General features: G+C 47.7%; 1 protein-coding gene across 1 annotated transcript in view; it reads left to right on the forward strand.

Annotated features, from left to right (window-relative positions):
- DNAH8 (dynein axonemal heavy chain 8) overlaps positions 1-25,373 on the forward strand; it is a 9,979,189-nt gene that overhangs the window by 230,046 nt on the left and 9,723,770 nt on the right. The window contains exon 3 of the mRNA XM_069236651.1: positions 6,696-6,885. Coding sequence (XP_069092752.1) covers positions 6,696-6,885 — 190 coding nt within the window. The remainder of the gene's footprint in view (positions 1-6,695; positions 6,886-25,373) is intronic.

The raw sequence follows: 25,373 nt of genomic DNA on the forward strand, positions 1-25,373 counted from the left end.
GGAAAGAAGGAAATGCGGTGTTGTGTAGACTACAGAGGTCTCAACCAGGTAACCAAAACTGATGCTCACCCTATACCCAGGGCAAATGAGCTCATAGATACACTGGCATCTGCCAAGTATCTAAGCACTTTTGATTTGACTGCAGGGTATTGGCAGATCAAATTATCAGAAGATGCTAAACCTAAAACTGCATTTTCAACCATTGGAGGACATTACCAGTTCACTGTAATGCCTTTTGGATTGAAAAATGCACCTTCCACTTTCAGAGGTTGGTGAACCCAGTCCTGCAAGGGCTGGAAGCTTTCAGTGCAGCATATTTAGACGATATAGCTGTCTTTAGCTCCAGCTGGGATGATCACCTGGTCCACCTATGGAAGGTTTTGGAGGCCCTGCAAAAGGCAGGCCTCACTATCAAGGCTTCAAAGTGCAAGATAGGGCAGGGTAAGGTGGTTTATCTAGGACACCTTGTTGGTGGGGAACAGATTGCACCACTTCAGGGGAAAATCCAAACAATTATTGATTGGATTCCCCCTACTACTCAGACTCAGGTGAGAGCCTTCCTAGGCCTCACTGGGTATTACAGGAGGTTCATTAAGAACTATGGCTCCATTGCAGCCCCTCTTAATGACCTCACATCCAAGAAAATGCCTAAAAAGGTATTATGGACAGCAATCTGTCAGAAAGCTTTTGAGGAGCTAAAGCAGGCCATGTGCTCTGCACCTGTCCTGAAAAGCCCTTGTTACTCTAAAACATTCTATGTCCAAACTGATGCATCTGAATTAGGAGTAGGGGCAGTCCTATCACAACTTAATTCTGAGGGCCAGGATCAACCTGTTGCTTTTATTAGTAGGAGGTTGACCCCTAGAGAAAAGCGTTGGTCTGCCATAGAGAGGGAGGCCTTTGCTGTGGTCTGGGCTCTGAAGAAGTTGAGGCCATACCTGTTTGGCACTCACTTCATTGTTCAGACAGACCACAAACCTCTACTTTGGCTAAAACAAATGAAAGGTGAAAATCCTAAATTATTGAGGTGGTCCATATCCCTACAGGGAATGGACTATACAGTGGAACATAGACCTGGGAGTAGCCCCTCCAATGCAGATGGACTCTCCAGATATTTCCACTTAGACAATGAAGGCTCATCAGGTCATGGCTAGTCTTATTGTCCTTCGTTTGGGGGGGGGGTGTAGGAAAGTACCATCTTGCCTGGCATGTTACCCCCATTTTTCACTGTATATATGTTGTTTTAGTTGTATGTGTCACTGGGACCCTGTCCTCCAGGGCCCCAGTTCTCATAAGTGTGCCTGAATGTGTTACCTGTGTAGTGACTAACTGTCTCACTGAGGCTCTGCTAATCAGAACCTCAGTGGTTATGCTCTCTCATTTCTTTCAAATTGTCACTAACAGGCTAGTGACCAATTTTACCAATTTACATTGGCTTACTGGAACACCCTTATAATTCCCTAGTATATGGTACTGAGGTACCCAGGGTATTGGGGTTCAGGAGATCCCTATGGGCTGCAGCATTTCTTTTGCCACCCATAGGGAGCTCTGACAATTCTTACACAGGCCTGCCACTGCAGCCTGAGTGAAATAACGTCCACGTTATTTCACAGCCATTTTACACTGCACTTAAGTAACTTATAAGTCACCTATTTGTCTAACCTTTACCTGGTAAAGGTTAGGTGCAAAGTTACTTAGTGTGAGGGCACCCTGGCACTAGCCAAGGTGCCCCCACATTGTTCAGGGCCAATTCCCCGGACTTTGTGAGTGCGGGGACACCATTACACGCATGCACTACATATAGGTCACTACCTATATGTAGCTTCACAATGGTAACTCCGAATATGGCCATGTAACATGTCTATGATTATGGAATTGCCCCCTCTATACCATCCTGGCATAGTTGGCACAATCCCATGATCCCAGTGGTCTGTAGCACAGACCCTGGTACTGCCAAACTGCCTTTCCTGGGGTTTCACTGCAGGTGCTGCTGCTGCCAACCCCTCAGACAGGCTTCTGCCCTCCTGGGGTCCAGCCAGGCCTGGCCCAGGATGGCAGAACAAAGGACTTCTTCTGAGAGAGGGTGTTACACCCTCTCCCTTTGGAAAATGGTGTGAAGGCAGGGGAGGAGTAGCCTCCCCCAGCCTCTGGAAAGGCTTTCATGGGCACATTTGGTGCCCATTTCTGCATAAGCCAGTCTACACCGGTTCAGGGACCCCTTAGCCCTGCTCTGGCGCGAAACTGGACAAAGGAAAGGGGAGTGACCACTCCCCTGACCTGTACCTCCCCTGGGAGGTGCCCAGAGCTCCTCCAGTGTGCTCCAGACCTCTGCCATCTTGGAAACAGAGGTGCTGCTGGCACACTGGACTGCTCTGAGTGGCCAGTGCCACCAGGTGACGTCAGAGACTCCTTCTGATAGCCTCCTTCAGGTGTTGCTAGCCTATCCTCTCTCCTAGGTAGCCAAACCCTCTTTTCTGGCTATTTAGGGTCTCTGTCTCTGGGGAAACTTTAGATAACGAATGCAAGAGCTCATCCGAGTTCCTCTGCATCTCTCTCTTCCCCTTCTGCCAAGGAATCGACTGCTGACCGCGCTGGAAGCCTGCAAAACTGCAACATAGTAGCAAAGACGACTACTGCAACTCTGTAACGCTGATCCTGCCGCCTTCTTGACTGTTTTCCTGGTGGTGCATGCTGTGGGGGTAGTCTGCCTCCTCTCTGCACTAGAAGCTCCGAAGAAATCTCCCGTGGGTGGACGGAATCGTCCCCCTGCAACCGCAGGCACCAAAGAACTGCATCACCGGTCCCCTGGGTCTCCTCTCAGCACGACGAGCGAGGTCCCTTGAATCCAGCAACTCTGTCCAAGTGACTCCCACAGTCCAGTGACTCTTCAGTCCAAGTTTGGTGGAGGTAAGTCCTTGCCTCCCCACGCCAGACTGCATTGCTGGGAACCGCGACTTTTGCAGCTACTCCGGCCTCTGTGCACTTCCAGCGGAAATCCTTTGTGCACAGTCCAGCCTGGGTCCACGGCACTCTAACCTGCATTGCACGACCTCCTAAGTTGTTCTCCGGCGACGTGGGACTCCTTTGTGCGACTTCGGGTGAGCACTGTTTCACGCATCCTCGTAGTGCCTGTTTCTGGCACTTCTCCGAGTGCTACCTGCTGCTGAGAGGGCTCCTTGTCTTGCTCGACGTCCCCTCTGTCTCCTGACGCAATTTGCGACATCCTGGTCCCTCCTGGGCTACAGCAGCATCCAAAAACGCTTACCGCACGATTTGCAGCTAGCAAGGCTTGTTGGTGGTCTTTCGGCGGGAAAACACTTCTGCACGACTCTCCACGGCAAGAGGGATCCGTCCACCAAAGGGGAAGTCTCTAGCCCTTGTCGTTCCTGCAGAAACCTAAGCTTCTATAGTCCAGTAGCAGCTTCTTTGCACCCGCAGCTGGCATTTCCTGGGCATCTGCCCATCTCCGACTTGCTTGTGACTTTTGGACTTGGTCCCCTTGTTCCACAGGTACCCTTGACTGGAAATCCATCGTTGTTGCATTGCTGGTTTGTGTCTTTCCTGCAGAATTCCCCTATCACGACTTCTATGTCCTTTGGGGAACTTTAGTGCACTTTGCACTCACTTTTCAGGGTCTTGGGGTGGGCTATTTTTCTAACCCTTACTATTTTCTAATAGGCCCAGCGACCCTCTACAAGGTCACATAGGTTTGGGGTCCATTCGTGGTTCGCATTCCACTTTTGGAGTATATGGTTTGTGTTGACCCTATCCCTATGTGTTCCCATTGCATCCTATTGTAACTATACATTGTTTGCACTGTTTTCTAAGACTATACTGCATATTTTTGGTATTGTGTATATATATCTTGTGTATATTTCCTATCCTCTCCCTGAGGGTAAATTCTGAGTTACTTTGGCATATTGTCATAAAAATAAAGTACCTTTCTTTTTAGTATAACTGTGTATTGTGTTTTCTTATGATATTGTGCATGTGACACTAAGTGGTACTGTAGGAGCTTCACTCGTCTCCTAGTTCAGCCTAAGCTGCTCTGCTAAGCTACCATTATCTATCAGCCTATGCTGCTAGACACCCTATACACTAATAAGGGATAACTGGGCCTGGTGCAAGGTGCAAGTACCCCTAGGTACTCACTACAAGCCAGTCCAGCCTCCTACACTCCTCTCAGGCCCTTAACACCTATTTCCAAAGGGAGAGGGTGTAACACCCTCTCTCAGAGGAAATCCTTTGTTCTGCCTTCCTGGGACTGGGCTGCCCAGACCCCAGGAGGGCAGAAGCCTGTCTGAGGGTTGGCAGCAGCGGTAGCTGCAGTGAAAACCCCAGAGAGCTGGTTTGGCAGTACCCGGGGTCCATGCTGGAGCCCTGGGGATGCATGTGATTGGCACCCCAATATCAGATTTGGCCTGGGGTGACAATTCCATGATCTTAGACATGTTACATGGCTATATTGGGAGTTACCATTGTGCAGCTACATATAGGTATTGACCTATATGTACTGCACGTGTGTAATGGTGTCCCCACACTCACAAAGTCCGGGCAAATGGCCCTGTACTATGTGGGGGCACCTTGGCTAGTGCCAGGGTGCCCTCACACTTAGTAACTTTGCACCTAACCTTCACTAAGTGAGGGTTAGACATATAGGTGACTTATAAGTTACTTAAGTGCGGGAAAAATGGCTGTGAAATAACATGGACGTTATTTCACTCAGGCTGCAGTGGCAGTCTTGTGTAATATTGGTGTGAACTCCCTATGGGTGGCAAAAGAAATGTTGCAGCCCATAGGTATCTCCTGGAACCCCAATACCCTGGGTACTTAGATACCATATACTAGGGGATTATAAGGGTGTTCCAGTATGCCAATCAGAATTGGTAAAATGGTCACTAGCCTGCAGTGACAGTTTTAAATGCAGAGAGAGCATAAGTACTGAGGTTCTGATTAGCAGAGCCCCAGTGACACAGTTAGGCACCACACAGGGAACTCATTCAGGCCACAACTATGAGCACTGGGGTCCTGGCTAGCAGGACCCCAGTGAGACAGGCAAAAAAAAACTGACACACATGTAAAAAATGGGGGTAACATGCCAGGCAAGATGGTACTTTCCTACATGTACCCATCTCTAAGATTTGTAAGGCTTCCACATGGAGATCTGTACATACTTTTAGCAGGCACTACTGTTTAGATTCAGATGCCAAAGCAGATGCGCAAGTTGGTCAAGCATCTCTACGGAATGTATTTGCATAATGTATCGCCTTTTCCTGCACTTTTATCAGTCAGTCCGCAGAGGTAGCGTATGGGCTTGCTAATCTATTCTATGTTTATGACTATTGAGGATCCTATGGAAGAGAAGGATAAGTTACTTACCTGTAAATCCTAGTTCTCTTCCAGGGGTATCCTCATCAAAGTCATAAACAACCCACCATCCTCCTTGGACACGATTCTTTTAGAAGTCTAGTGATGACCATGTGTCTAATCTATTGAGCTTTATCACCGTAAAAAAGTACTGACCTAACTGTGAACCAACTGTCACCTCACTCTCACCCCTGAGGCAGGGTGGGATACTGGAGGTGCTCAGGGTCTTAAAGGCACAGTGCCAATTATTTGGTTCTACTGTATTGACATGCATGCAGCCTATTGGCTAATAATGCTCCTTTATTTTCAATTTAGTTTTTCTCTTTTAAAATGTGTTGCTTATACTTTCTATGACTTCTACGTGGGGTTCAGAGAGTTTTAACTCTAATTGAAGGCTTTAATGCATGTTTAAAAAAAAACTCCATAGAACTAAAGCATTTTTAGCCTGGTTATCAACATAGACTGCATTGCTGTTTTACACATGTATACATTATACTTGTATTGAAAGTATCTACTAAAATGTTATTTTTCATATATATTTCATACATATACATGTCTGTTTAGATATGCTGTGGGGTCCTCGCACGTGGGCGGGAATATTCAAAGTTTATGACTTTGATGAGGATACCCCTGGAAGAGAACTAGGATTTACAGGTAAGTAACTTATCTTTCTGTGACAATGTCTGCATCAGAAGCAAAGTATGACTGAAACGGCAAGATCCTATTTGTTGCTGTCCCTTGTTCCTGCTTAGCACACGCTTTGCAGGGAATGTACTAATTGCACCAGCAGGAGTCTTTTTTCGTTTTTTCAGGAACTTCATGTTTACCAGTTATGTATTTTAAATAATGAAACGTATGAAAAAGATGAACTTAAAAGGGGCCCACTTTTAAAGAGAGAGCAATTCAAGTGCATGTAAAAAGTATGTCAACTACCTTTGGCACCCCAAGGTGTCAACCAGCCTCCCCACTACATCCATCTCAAAGAACAGACACATCTAGAGCTCTGAGCAGAGGCAAAATGACCTCTTCTAGCATTAACTCGGACCCAGTGCAGTTGACATCCTGCATCTCTGTGGCACGAGATGCGCATCATCTTTATGAGCCTGCCACAGAATCTTTTCTCTGATGCTTCTGCAAGGGGTCTGCGCCCTGGCGACTGAGATCAGCCTTCGAAGATATCTTGTGCAGGCTGGGTAGCACGTGCTCCACCACTCCCAGCAGGTAAAACTGTATTAACACGATTTATCTTATTGTGTATAACGTATGAATGCCTCAATAGTTACAAAATCCTGATTTTTTAAAAAATGCTTTTACTTTTATGTTTACAGGAAATATGTTTTTGTGTTCTGGATGCATCTGAAGGAATATTGACCGGTACCAGGAGTATGCTGGAAAAAATACTTATACCTCCTGTCCTTGCAACAGAAAGCTGGGGTGCTTTAAATCAATCTAAACATTTAGACAGTGAAAAACAGAATTTTAAAGAAAGCATCGCACGATATCTTGCATTTTTAGAAGGTAAGCGCAGTGTATTCATTTGCATCTAATACCAAGGATTGGCAAAGCCAATAGGTGTGATTTGCATTTTCATTTTTGAGTTGATCTGCTGGCCTTGCCAAAGCTTATGAATATTTCCTACTTTGCTATTTTACGTATTAGCCATTTAGCTATTTGATTATTGCTGCTAGACTTTATTTGAGGAGTGACAGGGTGCTCATTTGTTACTAAACCACAACTGTGGTGGTTGGGGTTGTTTGCTCTGATGACCTGGCGTCGACCCTACTATTCTTCTTAAAACTGGACCAAATACCCTTTCCACATTTAACACTCAGAGTGGCAAGAGTGAGAAGTGAAAGGCTTCTGGGGGATGTAGTTTGGGGGGTAGAAGCTCAAAACTGCCAAATAGACAATAATTCATTGTCTTGTCCAGTGCATTTTTTTAGTTAACAGATAAGTACCTTAATCACACTAAAACTAGATATAACGCACAAGATATGTTAATCACCACATGGTTGCATTCTATTGGTGGTTTGGGAGTCATCTACACAGAATTGCGACCTGTAAATCAAGCAGTATTTCCTTTCCTTGACAGTAATCTATAAGTGAAGTTATTGATAAGGGTGGATACCATGTAAATGTGCAGTGAAATTTATAATTTATATTCAATTCAGATTATGGTTTATCACGAGATATCATGTGCTTGTTAGTGTAGGAGGCTGGACTGGCTTGCAGTGAGTACCAAGGGGTACTTGCACCTTGCACCAGGCCCAGTTATCCCTTATTAGTGTATAGGGTGTCTAGCAGCATAGGCTGATAGATAATGGTAGCTTAGCAGAGCAGATTAGGCTGAACTAGGAGACGAGTGAAGCTCCTACAGTACCACTTAGTGTCATATGCACAATATCATAAGAAAACACAATACACAGTTATACTAAAAATAAAGGTACTTTATTTTTATGACAATATGCCAAAGTATCTTAGAGTGTACCCTCAGTGAGAGGATAGGAAATATACACAAGATATATGTACACAACACCAAAAATATGCAGTATAGTCTTAGAAAACAGTGCAAACAATGTATAGTTACAATAGGATGCAATGGGGACACATAGGGATAGGGGCAACACAAACCATATACCCCAAAAGTGGAATGCGGACCACGAATGGACCCCAAACCTATGTGACCTTGTAGAGGGTCGCTGGGACTATTAGAAAATAGTGAGAGTTAGAAAATTAGCCCTCCCCAAGACCCTGAAAAGTGAGTGCAAAGTGCACTAAAGTTCCCCCAAGGACATAGAAGTCGTGATAGAGGAATAATGCAGGAAAGACACAAACCAACAATGCAACAACGATGGATTTCCAATCTTGGGTACCTGTGGAATAAGGGGACCAAGTCCAAAAGTCACAAGCAAGTCGGAGATGGGCAGATGCCCAGGAAATGCCAGCTGTGGGTGCAAAGAAGCTTCTACTGGACAGAAGAAGCTGAGGTTTCTGCAGGAACGAAAAGGGCTAGAAACTTCCCCTTTGGTGGACGGATCCCTCTTGCCGTGGAGAGTCGTGCAGAAGTATTTTCCCGCCGAAAGAATGCCAACAAGCCTTGCTAGCTGCAAATCGTGTGGTTATTGTTTTTGGATGCTGCTGTGGCCCAGGAGGGACCAGGAGGTCGCAAATTTGACCAGGAGGTAGAGGGGACGTCGAGCAAGACAAGGAGCCCTCTTAGCAGCAGGTAGCACCCAGAGAAGTGCCAGAAACAGGCACTACGAGGATGCATGAAACGGTGCTCACCCGAAGTTACACAAAGGAGTCCCACGTCGCCGGAGACCAACTTAGAAAGTCGTGCAATGCAGGTTAGAGTGCCGTGGACCCAGGCTTGGCTGTGCACAAAGGATTTCCGCCGGAAGTGCACAGGGGCCAGAGTAGCTGCAAAAATCGCTGTTCCTGGCAATGCAGTCTTGCGAGGTGAGGCAAGGACTTACCTCCACCAAACTTGGACTGAAGAGTCACTGGACTGTGGGAGTCACTTGGACAGAGTTGCTGGATTCGAGGGACCTCGCTCGTTGTGCTGAGAGGAGACCCAAGGGACCGGTAATGCAGCTTTTTGGTGCCTGCGGTTGCAGGGGGAAGTTTCCGTCGACCCACTGGAGATTTCTTCGGAGCTTCTAGTGCAGAGAGGAGGCAGACTACCCCCACAGCATGCACCAACAGGAAAACAGTCGAGAAGGCGGCAGGATCAGCGTTACAGAGTTGCAGTAGTCGTCTTTGCTTCTATGTTGCAGTTTTGCAGGCTTCCAGCGCGGTCAGCAGTCGATTCCTTGGCAGAAGGTGAAGAGAGAGATGCAGAGGAACTCGGATGAGCTCTTGCATTCGTTATTTAAAGTTTCCCCAGAGACAGAGACCCTAAATAGCCAGAAAAGAGGGTTTGGCTACCTAGGAGAGAGGATAGGCTACTAACACCTGAAGGAGCCTATCAGAAGGAGTCTCTGACGTCACGTGGTGGCACTGGCCACTCAGAGCAGTCCAGTGTGCCAGCAGCACCTCTGTTTCCAAGATGTCAGAGGTCTGGAGCACACTGGAGGAGCTCTGGACACCTCCCAGGGGAGGTGCAGGTCAGGGGAGTGGTCACTCCCCTTTCCTTTGTCCAGTTTCGCGCCAGAGCAGGGCTAAGGGGTCCCTGAACCGGTGTAGACTGGCTTATGCAGAAATGGGCACCAAATGTGCCCATGAAAGCATTTCCAGAGGCTGGGGGAGGCTACTCCTCCCCTGCCTTCACACCATTTTCCAAAGGGAGAGGGTGTAACACCCTCTCTCAGAGGAAGTCCTTTGTTCTGCCATCCTGGGACAAGCCTGGCTTGACCCCAGGGGGGCAGAAACCTGTCTGAGGGGTTGGCAGCAGCAGCAGCTGCAGTGAAACCCCTGAAAAGGCAGTTTGGCAGTACCAGGGTCTGTGCTACAGACCACTGGGATCATGGGATTGTGCCAATTATGCCAGGATGGCATAGAGGGGGCAATTCCATGATCATAGACATGTTACATGGCCATATTCGGAGTTACCATTGTGAAGCTACATATAGGTAGTGACCTATATGTAGTGCACGCGTGTAATGGTGTCCCCGCACTCACAAAGTCCGGGGAATTGGCCCTGAACAATGTGGGGGCACCTTGGCTAGTGCCATGGTGCCCTCACACTAAGTAACTTTGCACCTAACCTTTACCAGGTAAAGGTTAGACATATAGGTGACTTATAAGTTACTTAAGTGCAGTGTAAAATGGCTGTGAAATAACGTGGACGTTATTTCACTCAGGCTGCAGTGGCAGGCCTGTGTAAGAATTGTCAGAGCTCCCTCTGGGTGGCAAAAGAAATGTTGCAGCCCATAGGGATCTCCTGGAACCCCAATACCCTGGGTACCTTAGTACCATATACTAGGGAATTATAAGGGTGTTCCAGTAAGCCAATGTAAATTGGTAAAATTGGTCACTAGCCTGTTAGTGACAATTTGTACAGAGAGAGCATAACCACTGAGGTTCTGGTTAGCAGAGCCTCAGTGAGACAGTTAGGCACCACACAGGGAACTAATACATATAGGCCACAAACTTATGAGCACTGGGGTCCTGACTAGCAGGGTCCCAGTGACACATAACAAACATACTGAACACATAGGGTTTTCACTATGAGCACTGGGCCCTGGCTAGCAGGATCCCAGTGAGACAGTGAAAACACCCTGACATACACTCACAAACAGGCTAAAAGTGGGGGTAACAAGGCTAGAAAGAGGCTACTTTCTCACACAACCCCCCCCCCCCAAACGAAGGACAATAAGGCTAACCTTGGCCAGTTGAGACTTTTTTGTCTAAGTGGTGATAAGTAGAGAGTAGCTCTGCAGTAGACTGGTTACTCCCTTTATCATCCACTATATGGTTACTTCCCTGTGGGGATGTAAACCACCCTGTTTGAAGTTTTTTAGCTAAGCAACAATGTTAAGATGTATTTTCAGAGTTTCTATCAGTAAGTTTTAGTTTAGAGCAGTGGGAATTGTCCCCTGAACCTATTTGTAGTGATGGAAATGCCAGACAGGGATGCTGTCTCAATAAAGCCATAGCTGGGCAAAAACTTTGTCCATATGGCTGGAAGAGAGAACAGGGATGCTGTTTCTCTTGAGTTGGAGCAGGGCAGGGATGCTGTCCTATGAGCTCCATACTAGGACAGGGATGCTGACCTAAGTGTTGTGAGGTAGTGCAGGGTTTCTGCACTAAAGTTTCTCTGGGAGGGTTGGAGGGATGCTCCATGTTAACTAAAATGGTGCTCTTTTTCTCACCAATGTTAGTTATCCCACAGAGAGGTACTTCCACCTCAGGGAGTACAGTTTTGCCAACTGATGATTCCCTTGGAACAGGTGCCACCCCAGGAGAGGTTTCTCCCACCACAGTAATGGTATCCTGAATGGTAGGGTGGTTAGGGGATACTGTGATACCCTTTTGTGAGAAAGTAGCCTCTTTCTAGCCTTATTACCCCCACTTTTGGCCTGTTTGTGAGTGTATGTCAGGGTGTTTTCACTGTCTCACTGGGATCCTGCTAGCCAGGGCCCAGTGCTCATGGTGAAAACCCTATGTTTTCAGTATGTTTGTTATGTGTCACTAGGACCCTGCTAGTCAGGACCCCAGTGCTCATAAGTTTGTGGCCTATATGTATGTGTTCCCTGTGTGGTGCCTAACTGTCTCACTGAGGCTCTGCTAACTAGAACCTCAGTGGTTATGCTCTCTCATTTCTTTCAAAATTGTCACTAACAGGCTAGTGACCATTTTTACCAATTTACATTGGCTTACTGGAACACCCTTATAATTCCCTAGTATATGGTACTGAGGTACCCAGGGTATTGGGGTTCCAGGAGATCCCTATGGGCTGCAGCATTTCTTTTGCCACCCATAGGGAGCTCTGACAATTCTTACACAGGCCTGCCACTGCAGCCTGAGTGAAATAACGTCCACGTTATTTCACAGCCATTTTACACTGCACTTAAGTAACTTATAAGTCACCTATATGTCTAACCTTTACCTGGTAAAGGTTAGATGCAAAGTTACTTAGTGTGAGGGCACCCTGGCACTAGCCAAGGTGCGCCCACATTGTTCAGAGCCAATTCCCTGAACTTTGTGAGTGCGGGGACACCATTACACGCGTGCACTACATATAGGTCACTACCTATATGTAGCTTCACAATGGTAACTCCGAATATGGCCATGTAACATGTCTATGATCATGGAATTGCCCCCTCTATGCCATCCTGGCATAGTTGGCACAATCCCATGATCCCAGTGGTCTGTAGCACAGACCCTGGTACTGCCAAACTGCCCTTCCTGGGGTTTCACTGCAGCTGCTGCTGCTGCCAACCCCTCAGACAGGCATCTGCCCTCCTGGGGTCCAGCCAGGCCTGGGCCAGGATGGCAGAACAAAGAACTTCCTCTGAGAGAGGGTGTGACACCCTCTCCCTTTGGAAAATGGTGTGAAGGCAGGGGAGGAGTAGCCTCCCCCAGCCTCTGGAAATGCTTTGTTGGGCACAGAGGTGCCCAATTCTGCATAAGCCAGTCTACACCGGTTCAGGGGAACCCTTAGCCCTGCTCTAGCGCGAAACTGGACAAAGGAAAGGGGAGTGACCACTCCCCTGACCTGCACCTCCCCTGGGAGGTGTCCAGAGCTCCTCCAGTGTGCTCCAGACCTCTGCCATCTTGGAAACAGAGGTGCTGCTGGCACACTGGACTGCTCTGAGTGGCCAGTGCCACCAGGTGACGTCAGAGACTCCTTCTGATAGGCTCCTTCAGGTGTTAGTAGCCTATCCTCTCTCCTAGGTAGCCAAACCCTCTTTTCTGGCTATTTAGGGTCTCTGTCTCTGGGGAAACTTTAGATAACGAATGCATGAGCTCAGCCGAGTTCCTCTGCATCTCCCTCTTCACCTTCTGATAAGGAATCGACCGCTGACCGCGCTGGAAGCCTGCAAACCTGCAACATAGTAGCAAAGACGACTACTGCAACTCTGTAACGCTGATCCTGCCGCCTTCTCGACTGTTTTCCTGCTTGTGCATGCTGTGGGGGTAGTCTGCCTCCTCTCTGCACCAGAAGCTCCGAAGAAATCTCCCGTGGGTCGACGGAATCTTCCCCCTGCAACCGCAGGCACCAAAAAGCTGCATTACTGGTCCCTTGGGTCTCCTCTCAGCACGACGAGCGAGGTCCCTCGAATCCAGCGACACCGTCCAAGTGACCCCCACAGTCCAGTGACTCTTCAGCCCAAGTTTGGTGGAGGTAAGTCCTTGCCTCACCTCGCTGGGCTGCATTGCTGGGAACCGCGACTTTGCAAGCTACTCCGGCCCCTGTGCACTTCCGGCGGAAATCCTTCGTGCACAGCCAAGCCTGGGTCCACGGCACTCTAACCTGCATTGCACGACTTTCTAAGTTGGTCTACGGCGACGTGGGACTCCTTTGTGCAACTTCGGCGAGCACCGTTTCACGCATCCTCGTAGTGCCTGTTTCTGGCACTTCTCCGGGTGCTACCTGCTTCAGTGAGGGCTCTTTGTCTTGCTCGACGTCCCCTCTCTCTGCAGGTCCAATTTGCGACCTCCTGGTCCCTCCTGGGACCCAGCAGCGTCCAAAAACGCCAAACGTACGATTTGCGTGTAGCAAGGCTTGTTGGCGTCCATCCGGCGGGAAAACACTTCTGCACGACTCTCCAAGGCGTGTGGGATCCATCCTCCAAAGGGGAAGTCTCTAGCCCTTGTCGTTCCTGCAGTATTCACAGTTCTTCAGCCTAGTAAGAGCTTCTTTGCACCAACCGCTGGCATTTCTTGGGCATCTGCCCATCTCCGAGCTGCTTGTGACTTTTGGACTTGGTCCCCTTGTTCCACAGGTACCCTCAGACAGGAATCCATTGTTGTTGCATTGCTGATTTGTGTTTTCCTTGCATTCTCCCTCTAACACGACTATTTTGTCCTTAGGGGAACTTTGGTGCACTTTGCACTCACTTTCCAGGGTCTTGGGGAGGGTTATTTTTCTAACTCTCACTATTTTCTAATAGTCCCAGCGACCCTCTACAAGGTCACATAGGTTTGGGGTCCATTCGTGGTTCGCATTCCACTTCTGGAGTATATGGTTTGTGTAGCCCCTATCCCTATGTTTCCCCATTGCATCCTATTGTAACTATACATTGTTTGCACTGTTTTCTAAGACTATACTGCATATTTTTGCTATTGTGTATATATATCTTGTGTATATTTCCTATCCTCTCACTGAGGGTACACTCTAAGATACTTTGGCATATTGTCATAAAAATAAAGTACCTTTATTTTTAGTATAACGGTGTATTGTGTTTTCTTATGATATTGTGCATTTGACACTAAGTGGTACTGTAGTAGCTTCACACGTCTCCTAGTTCAGCCTGAGCTGCTTTGCTAAGCTACCCTTATCTATCAGCCTAAGCTGCTAGACACCCTATACACTAATAAGGGATAACTGGGCCTGGTGCAAGGTGCAAGTACCCCTTGGTACTCACTACAAGCCAGTCCAGCCTCCTACATTGGTTGTGCAGCGGTGGGATAAGTGCTTTGAGACTACTTACCACTCTTGTCATTGTACTTTTCATAAGAGAAAAATATACAAAACAAGGTCAGTGTATATACACATAGCCAAAAAGTTTTGCATTTCCTCTTTTCACTCTTTTCTAAGTGCTGAAAAGTACTTCTAAACTTTCAAAAAGTTCTTAAAAGTTTAAAAAGTTTTTTTCTGTCTTTCCAAAAAGTTCTGAAAACTTTTTTCTCTTTGTCTATCACTTTAACTCTCTCTAAAAAATGTCTGGCACAGGCCAAAAAGTTGAACTGTCCAAACTTGCATATGATCACCTTAGCTGGAAAGGAGCAAGGAGTCTCTGCATAGAGAGAGGTTTGAGTGTAGGGAAGAATCCTTCCTTAGAACTGTTAATTAATATGCTTAGAGTACAGGATAAGGCCATAAGTGCCCAATCTGTAGAAAAAGTAGCTAATGGTTCTCAATCTGATCCAGGGACTCCCCCAGGAAAAGGTTCAGGAAAGAAACTTCTCAGCCTGCCCATTACTAGACAGTCTAGCATAGTTGGTACAGAGGTTGAATCACACCATACTGATGGTGTGCTCTCACATTATACTGGTAGCCAAGCTGTTAGGGTGCCCTCTGTAAGGGACAGGTCTCCTTCTGTTCATTCCCATCATACCTCTGTATCTAGAAATGTCCCTCCCACCCACCCTGATGACAGATTGTTAGAAAGGGAGCTCAATAGATTGAGAGTGGAACAAACCAGACTGAAGCTCAAGAAGCAACAGCTGGATTTGGATAGACAGTCTTTAGAATTAGAGAAGGAAAGACAGAAGTTGGGTTTAGATACCCATGGTGGCAGCAGCAGTATTCCCCATAGTCATCCTGCAAAAGAGCATGATTCCAGGAATCTGCACAAGATAGTTCCCCCTTATAAGGAGGGGGATGACATTAACAAGTGGTTTGCTGCACTTGAGAGGGCCTGTGCTGTACAGGATGTCCCTCAAAGGCAGTGGGCTGCTATCCTATGGCTATCATTTAGTGGAAAGGGTAGGGATAGACTCCTTACTGTGAAAGAAAATGATGCCAATAATTTTACAGTTCTTAAGAATGCACTCCTGGATGGTTATGGCTTAACCACTGAACAATACAGGATAAAGTTCAGAGAGACCAAAAAGGAGTCTTCACAAGACTGGGTTGATTTCATTGACCATTCAGTGAAGGCCTTGGAGGGGTGGTTACATGGCAGTAAAGTTACTGATTATGAAAGCCTGTATAACACAATCCTGAGAGAGCATATACTTAATAATTGTGTGTCTGATTTGTTGCACCAGTACCTGGTAGACTCTGATCTGACCTCTCCCCAAGAATTGGGAAAGAAGGCAGACAAATGGGTCAGAACAAGGGTGAACAGAAAAGTTCATACAGGGGGTGACAAAGATGGCAATAAGAAGAAAGATGGTGAAAAATCTCAAGATAAGCATGGGGATAAGGGTAAAACCAAAGATCCCACTTCAAATCTTAAACACTCTTCAGAGGGTGGGGATAAAACTAATTCTTCCTCTTCTTCCCAACCTGCACACATTAAAAAGCCTTGGTGCTTTGTGTGTAAAAACAGAGGCCATAGGCCAGGGGATAAGTCCTGTCCAGGTAAACCCCCTGAGCCTACCACCACTAATACATCAAGCTCTAGTGCCCCTAGCAGTAGTGGTACTAGTGGTGGGACTGCTGGCAACAGTCAAGCAAAGGGTGTAGTTGGGTTCACTTATGGGTCCATAGTGGAAACTGATGTCATCAGTCCCAAGACAGTTTCTGTCACACCTAGTGGCATTGGCCTTGCCACACTGGCTGCTTGTCCCCTTACAATGGATAAGTACAGGCAGACAGTTTCAATAAATGGTGTTGAGGCCTTGGCCTACAGGGACACAGGTGCCAGTTTCACTTTGGTGACTGAAAACCTAGTGCCTCCTGAACAACACATCATTGGACAACAGTATAAGATTATTGATGTCCATAACTCCACTAAGTTTCTTCCCTTAGCTATAATTCAGTTTAGTTGGGGTGGAGTTACTGGCCCTAAGCAGGTGGTGGTATCACCTAGCTTACCTGTAGACTGTCTCTTAGGTAATGACCTAGAGGCCTCAGGTTGGGCTGATGTAGAGTTTTATGCCCATGCAGCCATGCTGGGCATCCCTGAGGAATTGTTCCCTCTCATTTCTACTGAAATGAAAAAGCAAAGGAGAGAAGGCCTGAAAACTCAGGATCCCTCTCCATCAACAGGTAAAAAGGGTATCACAGTATCCCCTAACCACCCTACCATTCAGGATACCATTCCTGTGGTGGGAGAAACCTCTCCTGGGGTGGCACCTGTTCCAAGGGAATCATCAGCTGGCATAGCTGGACTCCCTGAGGTAGAAGTACCTCTCTGTGGGATAACTAACATTGGTGACAAAAAGAGCACCATTTTAGTTAACATGGAGCATCCCTCCAACCCTCCCAGAGAAACTTTAGTGCAGAAACCCTGTACTGCCTCACAACACTTAGGACAGCATCCCTGCCCTAGTGTGGAGCTCATAGGACAGCATCCCTGCCCTGCTCCAACTCAAGAGAAACAGCATCCCTGTTCTCTCTTCCAGCCAAATGGACAAAGTTTTTGCCCAGCTATGGCTTTTCTGAGACAGCATCCCTGTCTGGCATTTCCATCACTACAAATAGGTTCAGTGGACAATTCCCACTGCTCTAAACTAAAACTTACTGATAGAAACTCTGAAAATACATCTTCACATTGTTGCTTAGCTAAAAAACTTCAAACAGGGTGGTTTACATCCCCACAGGGAAGTAACCATATAGTGGATGATAAAGGGAGTAACCAGTCTATTGCAGAGCTACTCTCTACTTATCACCACTTAGACAATAAAGTCTCAACTGGCCAAGGTTAGCCTTATTGTCCTTCGTTTGGGGGGGGGTTGTGTGAGAAGGTAGCCTCTTTCTAGCCTTGTTACCCCCACTTTTGGCCTGTTTGTGAGTGTATGTCAGGGTGTTTGTCACTGTTTTCACTGTCTCACTGGGATCCTGATACCCAGGCCTCAGTGCTCATAGTGAAAACACTATGTTTTCAGTATGTTTGTTATGTGTCACTGGGATCCTGCTGGTCAGGACCCCAGTGCTCATAAGTTTGTGGCCTATATGTGTGTGTCACTGGGACCCTGTCACACAGGGCCCCAGTGCTCATAGGTGTGCATGTATATGTTCCCTGTGTGGTGCCTAACTGTCTCACTGAGGCTCTGCTAACCAGAACCTCAGTGGTTATGCTCTCTCATTACTTCCAAATTGTCACTGACAGGCTAGTGACCATTTTTACCAATTTACATTGGCTTACTGGAACACCCTTATAATTCCCTAGTATATGGTACTGAGGTACCCAGGGTATTGGGGTTCCAGGAGATCCCTATGGGCTGCAGCATTTCTTTTGCCACCCATAGGGAGCTCTGACAATTCTTACACAGGCCTGCCACTGCAGCCTGAGTGAAATAACGTCCACGTTATTTCACAGCCATTTTACACTACACTTAAGTAACTTATAAGTCACCTATATGTCTAACCTTTACCTGGTAAAGGTTAGGTGCAAAGTTACTTAGTGTGAGGGCACCCTGGCACTAGCCAAGGTGCCCCCACATTGTTCAGAGCCAATTCCCTGAACTTTGTGAGTGCGGGGACACCATTACACGCGTGCACTACATATAGGTCACTACCTATATGTAGCTTCACCATGGTAACTCCGAATATGGCCATGTAACATGTCTATGATCATGGAATTGCCCCCTCTATACCATCCTGGCATAGTTGGCACAATCCCATGATCCCAGTGGTCTGTAGCACAGACCCTGGTACTGCCAAACTGCCCTTCCTGGGGTTTCACTGCAGCTGCTGCTGCTGCCAACCCCTCAGACAGGCAGCTGCCCTCCTGGGGTCCAGCCAGGCCTGGCCCAGGATGGCAGAACAAAGAACTTCCTCTGAGAGAGGGTGTGACACCCTCTCCCTTTGGAAAATGGTGTGAAGGCAGGGGAGGAGTAGCCTCCCCCAGCCTCTGGAAATGCTTTGTTGGGCACAGATGTGCCCAATTCTGCATAAGCCAGTCTACACCGGTTCAGGGACCCCTTAGCCCCTGCTCTGGCGCGAAACTGGACAAAGGAAAGGGGAGTGACCACTCCCCTGACCTGCACCTCCCCTGGGAGGTGTCCAGAGCTCCTCCAGTGTGCTCCAGACCTCTGCCATCTTGGAAACAGAGGTGCTGCTGGCACACTGGACTGCTCTGAGTGGCCAGTGCCACCAGGTGACGTCAGAGACTCCTTGTGATAGGCTCCTTCAGGTGTTAGTAGCCTTTCCTCTCTCCTAGGTAGCCAAACCCTCTTTTCTGGCTATTTAGGGTCTCTGTCTCTGGGGAAACTTTAGATAACGAATGCATGAGCTCAGCCGAGTTCCTCTGCATCTCCCTCTTCACCTTCTGATAAGGAATCGACCGCTGACCGCGCTGGAAGCCTGCAAACCTGCAACATAGTAGCAAAGACGACTACTGCAACTCTGTAACGCTGATCCTGCCGCCTTCTCGACTGTTTTCCTGCTTGTGCATGCTGTGGGGGTAGTCTGCCTCCTCTCTGCACCAGAAGCTCCGAAGAAATCTCCCGTGGGTCGACGGAATCTTCCCCCTGCAACCGCAGGCACCAAAAAGCTGCATTACCGGTCCCTTGGGTCTCCTCTCAGCACGACGAGCGAGGTCCCTCGAATCCAGCGACACCGTCCAAGTGACCCCCACAGTCCAGTGACTCTTCAGCCCAAGTTTGGTGGAGGTAAGTCCTTGCCTCACCTCGCTGGGCTGCATTGCTGGGAACTGCGACTTTGCAAGCTACTCCGGCCCCTGTGCACTTCCGGCGGAAATCCTTCGTGCACAGCCAAGCCTGGGTCCACGGCACTCTAACCTGCATTGCACGACTTTCTAAGTTGGTCTCCGGCGACGTGGGACTCCTTTGTGCAACTTCGGCGATCACCGTTTCACGCATCCTCGTAGTGCCTGTTTCTGGCACTTCTCCGGGTGCTACCTGCTTCAGTGAGGGCTCTTTGTCTTGCTCGACGTCCCCTCTCTCTGCAGGTCCAATTTGCGACCTCCTGGTCCCTCCTGGGCCCCAGCAGCGTCCAAAAACGCCAAACGCACGATTTGCGTGTAGCAAGGCTTGTTGGCGTCCATCCGGCGGGAAAACACTTCTGCACGACTCTCCAAGGCGTGGGGGATCCATCCTCCAAAGGGGAAGTCTCTAGCCCTTGTCGTTCCTGCAGTATTCACAGTTCTTCAGCCTAGTAAGAGCTTCTTTGCACCAACCGCTGGCATTTCTTGGGCATCTGCCCATCTCCGAGCTGCTTGTGACTTTTGGACTTGGTCCCCTTGTTCCACAGGTACCCTCAGACAGGAATCCATCGTTGTTGCATTGCTGATTTGTGTTTTCCTTGCATTCTCCCTCTAACACGACTATTTTGTCCTTAGGGGAACTTTGGTGCACTTTGCACTCACTTTCTAGGGTCTTGGGGAGGGTTATTTTTCTAACTCTCACTATTTTCTAATAGTCCCAGCGACCCTCTACAAGGTCACATAGGTTTGGGGTCCATTCGTGGTTCGCATTCCACTTCTGGAGTATATGGTTTGTGTAGCCCCTATCCCTATGTTTCCCCATTGCATCCTATTGTAACTATACATTGTTTGCACTGTTTTCTAAGACTATACTGCATATTTTTGCTATTGTGTATATATATCTTGTGTATATTTCCTATCCTCTCACTGAGGGTACACTCTAAGATACTTTGGCATATTGTCATAAAAATAAAGTACCTTTATTTTTAGTATAACGGTGTATTGTGTTTTCTTATGATATTGTGCATTTGACACTAAGTGGTACTGTAGTAGCTTCACACGTCTCCTAGTTCAGCCTGAGCTGCTTTGCTAAGCTACCCTTATCTATCAGCCTAAGCTGCTAGACACCCTATACACTAATAAGGGATAACTGGGCCTGGTGCAAGGTGCAAGTACCCCTTGGTACTCACTACAAGCCAGTCCAGCCTCCTACACTCCTACAGTACTACTTAGTGTCATATGCACAATATCATAAGAAAACACAATACACAGTTATACTAAAAATAAAGGTACTTTATTTTTATGACAATATGCCAAAGTATCTTAGAGTGTACCCTCAGTGAGAGGATAGGAAATATACACAAGATATATGTACACAATACCAAAAATATGCAGTATAGTCTTAGAAAACAGTGCAAACAATGTATAGTTACAATAGGATGCAATGGGGACACATAGGGATAGGGGCAACACAAACCGTATACTCCAAAAGTGGAATGCGAACCACGAATGGACCCCAAACCTATGTGACCTTGTAGAGGGTCGCTGGGACTATTAGAAAATAGTGAGAGTTAGAAAATTAGCCCTCCCCAAGACCCTGAAAAGTGAGTGCAAAGTGCACTAAAGTTCCCCCAAGGACATAGAAGTCGTGATAGAGGAATAATGCAGGAAAGACACAAACCAACAATGCAACAACGATGGATTTCCAATCTTGGGTACCTGTGGAACAAGGGGACCAAGTCCAAAAGTCACAAGCAAGTCGGAGATGGGCAGATGCCCAGGAAATGCCAGCTGTGGGTGCAAAGAAGCTTCTACTGGACAGAAGAAGCTGAGGTTTCTGCAGGAACGAAAAGGGCTAGAGACTTCCCCTTTGGTGGAGGGATCCATCTTGCCGTGGAGAGTCGCGCAGAAGTGTTTTCCCGCCGAAAGAATGCCAACAAGCCTTGCTAGCTGCAAATCATGTGGTTATTGTTTTTGGATGCTGCTGTGGCCCAGGAGGGACCAGGAGGTCGCAAATTTGACCAGGAGGTAGAGGGGACGTCGAGCAAGACAAGGAGCCCTCTTAGTAGCAGGTAGCGCCCAGAGAAGTGCCAGAAACAGGCACTACGAGGATGCGTGAAACGGTGCTCACCCGAAGTTACACAAAGGAGTCCCACGTCGCCGGAGACCAACTTAGAAAGTCGTGCAATGCAGGTTAGAGTGCCGTGGACGCAGGCTTGGCTGTGCACAAAGGATTTGCACCGGAAGTGCACAGGGGCCGGAGTAGCTGCAAAAGTCGCGGTTCCCGGCAATGCAGTCTAGCGAGGTGAGGCAAGGACTTACCTCCACCAAACTTGGACTGAAGAGTCACTGGACTGTGGGAGTCACTTGGACAGAGTTGCTGGATTCGAGGGACCTCGCTCGTCGTGCTGAGAGGAGACCCAAGGGACCGGTAATGCAGCTTTTTGGTGCCTGCGGTTGCAGGGGGAAGATTCCGTCGACCCACGGGAGATTTCTTCGGAGCTTCTAGTGCAGAGAGGAGGCAGACTACCCCCACAGCATGCACCAACAGGAAAACAGTCAAGAAGGCGGCAGGATCAGCGTTACAGAGTTGCAGTAGTCGTCTTTGCTTCTATGTTGCAGTTTTGCAGGCTTCCAGCACGGTCAGCAGTCGATTCCTTGGCAGAAGGTGAAGAGAGAGATGCAGAGGAACTCGGATGAGCTCTTGCAATCGTTATCTAAAGTTTCCCCCGAGACAGAGACCCTAAATAGCCAGAAAAGAGGGTTTGGCTACCTAGGAGAGAGGATAGGCTACTAACACCTGAAGGAGCCTATCAGAAGGAGTCTCTGACGTCACCTGGTGGCACTGACCACTCAGAGCAGTCCAGTGTGCCAGCAGCACCTCTGTTTCCAAGATGTCAGAGGTCTGGAGCACACTGGAGGAGCTCTGGACACCTCCCAGGGGAGGTGCAGGTCAGGGGAGTGGTCACTCCCCTTTCCTTTGTCCAGTTTCGCGCCAGAGCAGGGCTAAGGGGTCCCTGAACCGGTGTAGACTGGCTTATGCAGAAATGGGCACCAAATGTGTCCATGAAAGCATTTCCAGAGGCTGGGGGAGGCTACTCCTCCCCTGCCTTCACACCATTTTCCAAAGGGAGAGGGTGTAACACCCTCTCTCAGAGGAAGTCCTTTGTTCTGCCATCCTGGGACAAGCCTGGCTTGACCCTAGGGGGGCAGAAACCTGTCTGAGGGGTTGGCAGCAGCAGCAGCTGCAGTGAAACCCCTGAAAAGGCAGTTTGGCAGTACCAGGGTCTGTGCTACAGACCACTGGGATCATGGGATTGTGCCAATTATGCCAGGATGGCATAGAGGGGGCAATTCCATGATCATAGACATGTTACATGGCCATATTCGGAGTTACCATTGTGAAGCTACATATAGGTAGTGACCTATATGTAGTGCACGCGTGTAATGGTGTCCCCGCACTCACAAAGTCCGGGGAATTGGCCCTGAACAATGTGGGGGCACCTTGGCTAGTGCCAGGGTGCCCTCACACTAAGTAACTTTGCACCTAACCTTTACCAGGTAAAGGTTAGACATATAGGTGACTTATAAGTTACTTAAGTGCAGTGTAAAATGGCTGTGAAATAACGTGGACGTTATTTGACTCAGGCTGCAGTGGCAGGCCTGTGTAAGAATTGTCAGAGCTCCCTATGGGTGGCAAAAGAAATGTTGCAGCCCATAGGGATCTCCTGGAACCCCAATACCCTGGGTACCTTAGTACCATATACTAGGGAATTATAAGGGTGTTCCAGTAAGCCAATGTAAATTGGTAAAATTGGTCACTAGCCTGTTAGTGACAATTTGTACAGAGAGAGCATAACCACTGAGGTTCTGGTTAGCAGACCTCAGTGAGACAGTTAGGCACCACACAGGGAACTAATACATATAGGCCACAAACTTATGAGCACTGGGGTCCTGACTAGCAGGGTCCCAGTGACACATAACAAACATACTGAACACATAGGGTTTTCACTATGAGCACTGGGCCCTGGCTAGCAGGATCCCAGTGAGACAGTGAAAACACCCTGACATACACTCACAAACAGGCCAAAAGTGGGGGTAACAAGGCTAGAAAGAGGCTACTTTCTCACACAACCCCCCCCCCCCCAAACGAAGGACAATAAGGCTAACCTTGGCCAGTTGAGACTTTTTTGTCTAAGTGGTGATAAGTAGAGAGTAGCTCTGCAGTAGACTGGTTACTCCCTTTATCATCCACTATATGGTTACTTCCCTGTGGGGATGTAAACCACCCTGTTTGAAGTTTTTTAGCTAAGCAACAATGTTAAGATGTATTTTCAGAGTTTCTATCAGTAAGTTTTAGTTTAGAGCAGTGGGAATTGTCCCCTGAACCTATTTGTAGTGATGGAAATGCCAGACAGGGATGCTGTCTCAATAAAGCCATAGCTGGGCAAAAACTTTGTCCATATGGCTGGAAGAGAGAACAGGGATGCTGTTTCTCTTGAGTTGGAGCAGGGCAGGGATGCTGTCCTATGAGCTCCATACTAGGACAGGGATGCTGACCTAAGTGTTGTGAGGTAGTGCAGGGTTTCTGCACTAAAGTTTCTCTGGGAGGGTTGGAGGGATGCTCCATGTTAACTAAAATGGTGCTCTTTTTCTCACCAATGTTAGTTATCCCACAGAGAGGTACTTCCACCTCAGGGAGTACAGTTTTGCCAACTGATGATTCCCTTGGAACAGGTGCCACCCCAGGAGAGGTTTCTCACACCACAGGAATGGTATCCTGAATGGTAGGGTGGTTAGGGGATACTGTGATACCCTTTTTACCTGTTGATGGAGAGGGATCCTGAGTTTTCAGGCCTTCTCTCCTTTGCTTTTTCACTTCAATAGAAATGAGAGGGAACAATTCCTCAGGGATGCCCAGCATGGCTGCATGGGCATAAAACTCTACATCAGCCCAACCTGAGGCCTCTAGGTCATTACCTAAGAGACAGTCTACAGGTAAGCTAGGTGATACCACCACCTGCTTAGGGCCAGTAACTCCACCCCAACTAAACTGAATTATAGCTAAGGGAAGAAACTCAGTGGAGTTATGGACATCAATAATCTTATACTGTTGTCCAATGATGTGTTGATCAGGGTGCACTAGGTTTTCAGTCAGCAAAGTGATACTGGCACCTGTGTCCCTGTAGGCCAAGGCCTCAACACCATTTATTGAAACTGTCTGCCTGTAATTATCCATTGTAAGGGGACAAGCAGCCAGTGTGGCAAGGCCAATGCCACTAGGTGTGACAGAAACTGTCTTGGGACTGACTACCCCAGTTTCTACTATGGACCCATAAGTGAACCCAACTACACCCTTAACTTGACTGTTGCCAGCAGTCCCACCACTAGTACCACTACTGCTAGGGGCACTAGAGCTTGATGTATTAGTGGTGGTAGGCTCAGGGGGTTTACCTGGACAGGACTTATCCCCTGGCCTATGGCCTCTATTTTTACACACAAAGCACCAGGGCTTTTTAAAATGTGTAGGTTGAGAAGAAGAGGAAGAATTTGTTTTATCCCCACCCCCTGAAGAGTGTTTAAGATTTGAAGTGGGATCTTTGGTTTTACCCTTATCCCCATGCTTATCTTGAGATTTTTCCCCATCTTTCTTCTTATTGTTCTCTTTGTCACCCCCTGTATGAACTTTTCTGTTCACCCTTGTTCTGACCCATTTGTCTGCCTTCTTTCCCAATTCTTGGGGAGAGGTCAGATCAGAGTCCACCAAGTACTGGTGCAACAAATCAGACACACAATTATTAAGAATATGCTCTCTCAGGATCAAGTTATACAGGCTGTCATAATCAGTAACTTTACTGCCATGTAACCACCCCTCCAAGGCCTTCACTGAATGGTCAATGAAATCAACCCAGTCTTGTGAAGACTCCTTTTTGGTCTCTCTGAACTTTATCCTGTATTGTTCAGTGGTTAAGCCATAAACATCCAGGAGTGCATTCTTAAGAACTGTAAAATTATTGGCATCACTTTCTTTCACAGTAAGGAGCCTATCCCTACGTTTTC

This window comes from Pleurodeles waltl, chromosome 5 (assembly GCF_031143425.1).
Source record: "Pleurodeles waltl isolate 20211129_DDA chromosome 5, aPleWal1.hap1.20221129, whole genome shotgun sequence".
NCBI lineage: Eukaryota > Metazoa > Chordata > Amphibia > Caudata > Salamandridae > Pleurodeles > Pleurodeles waltl.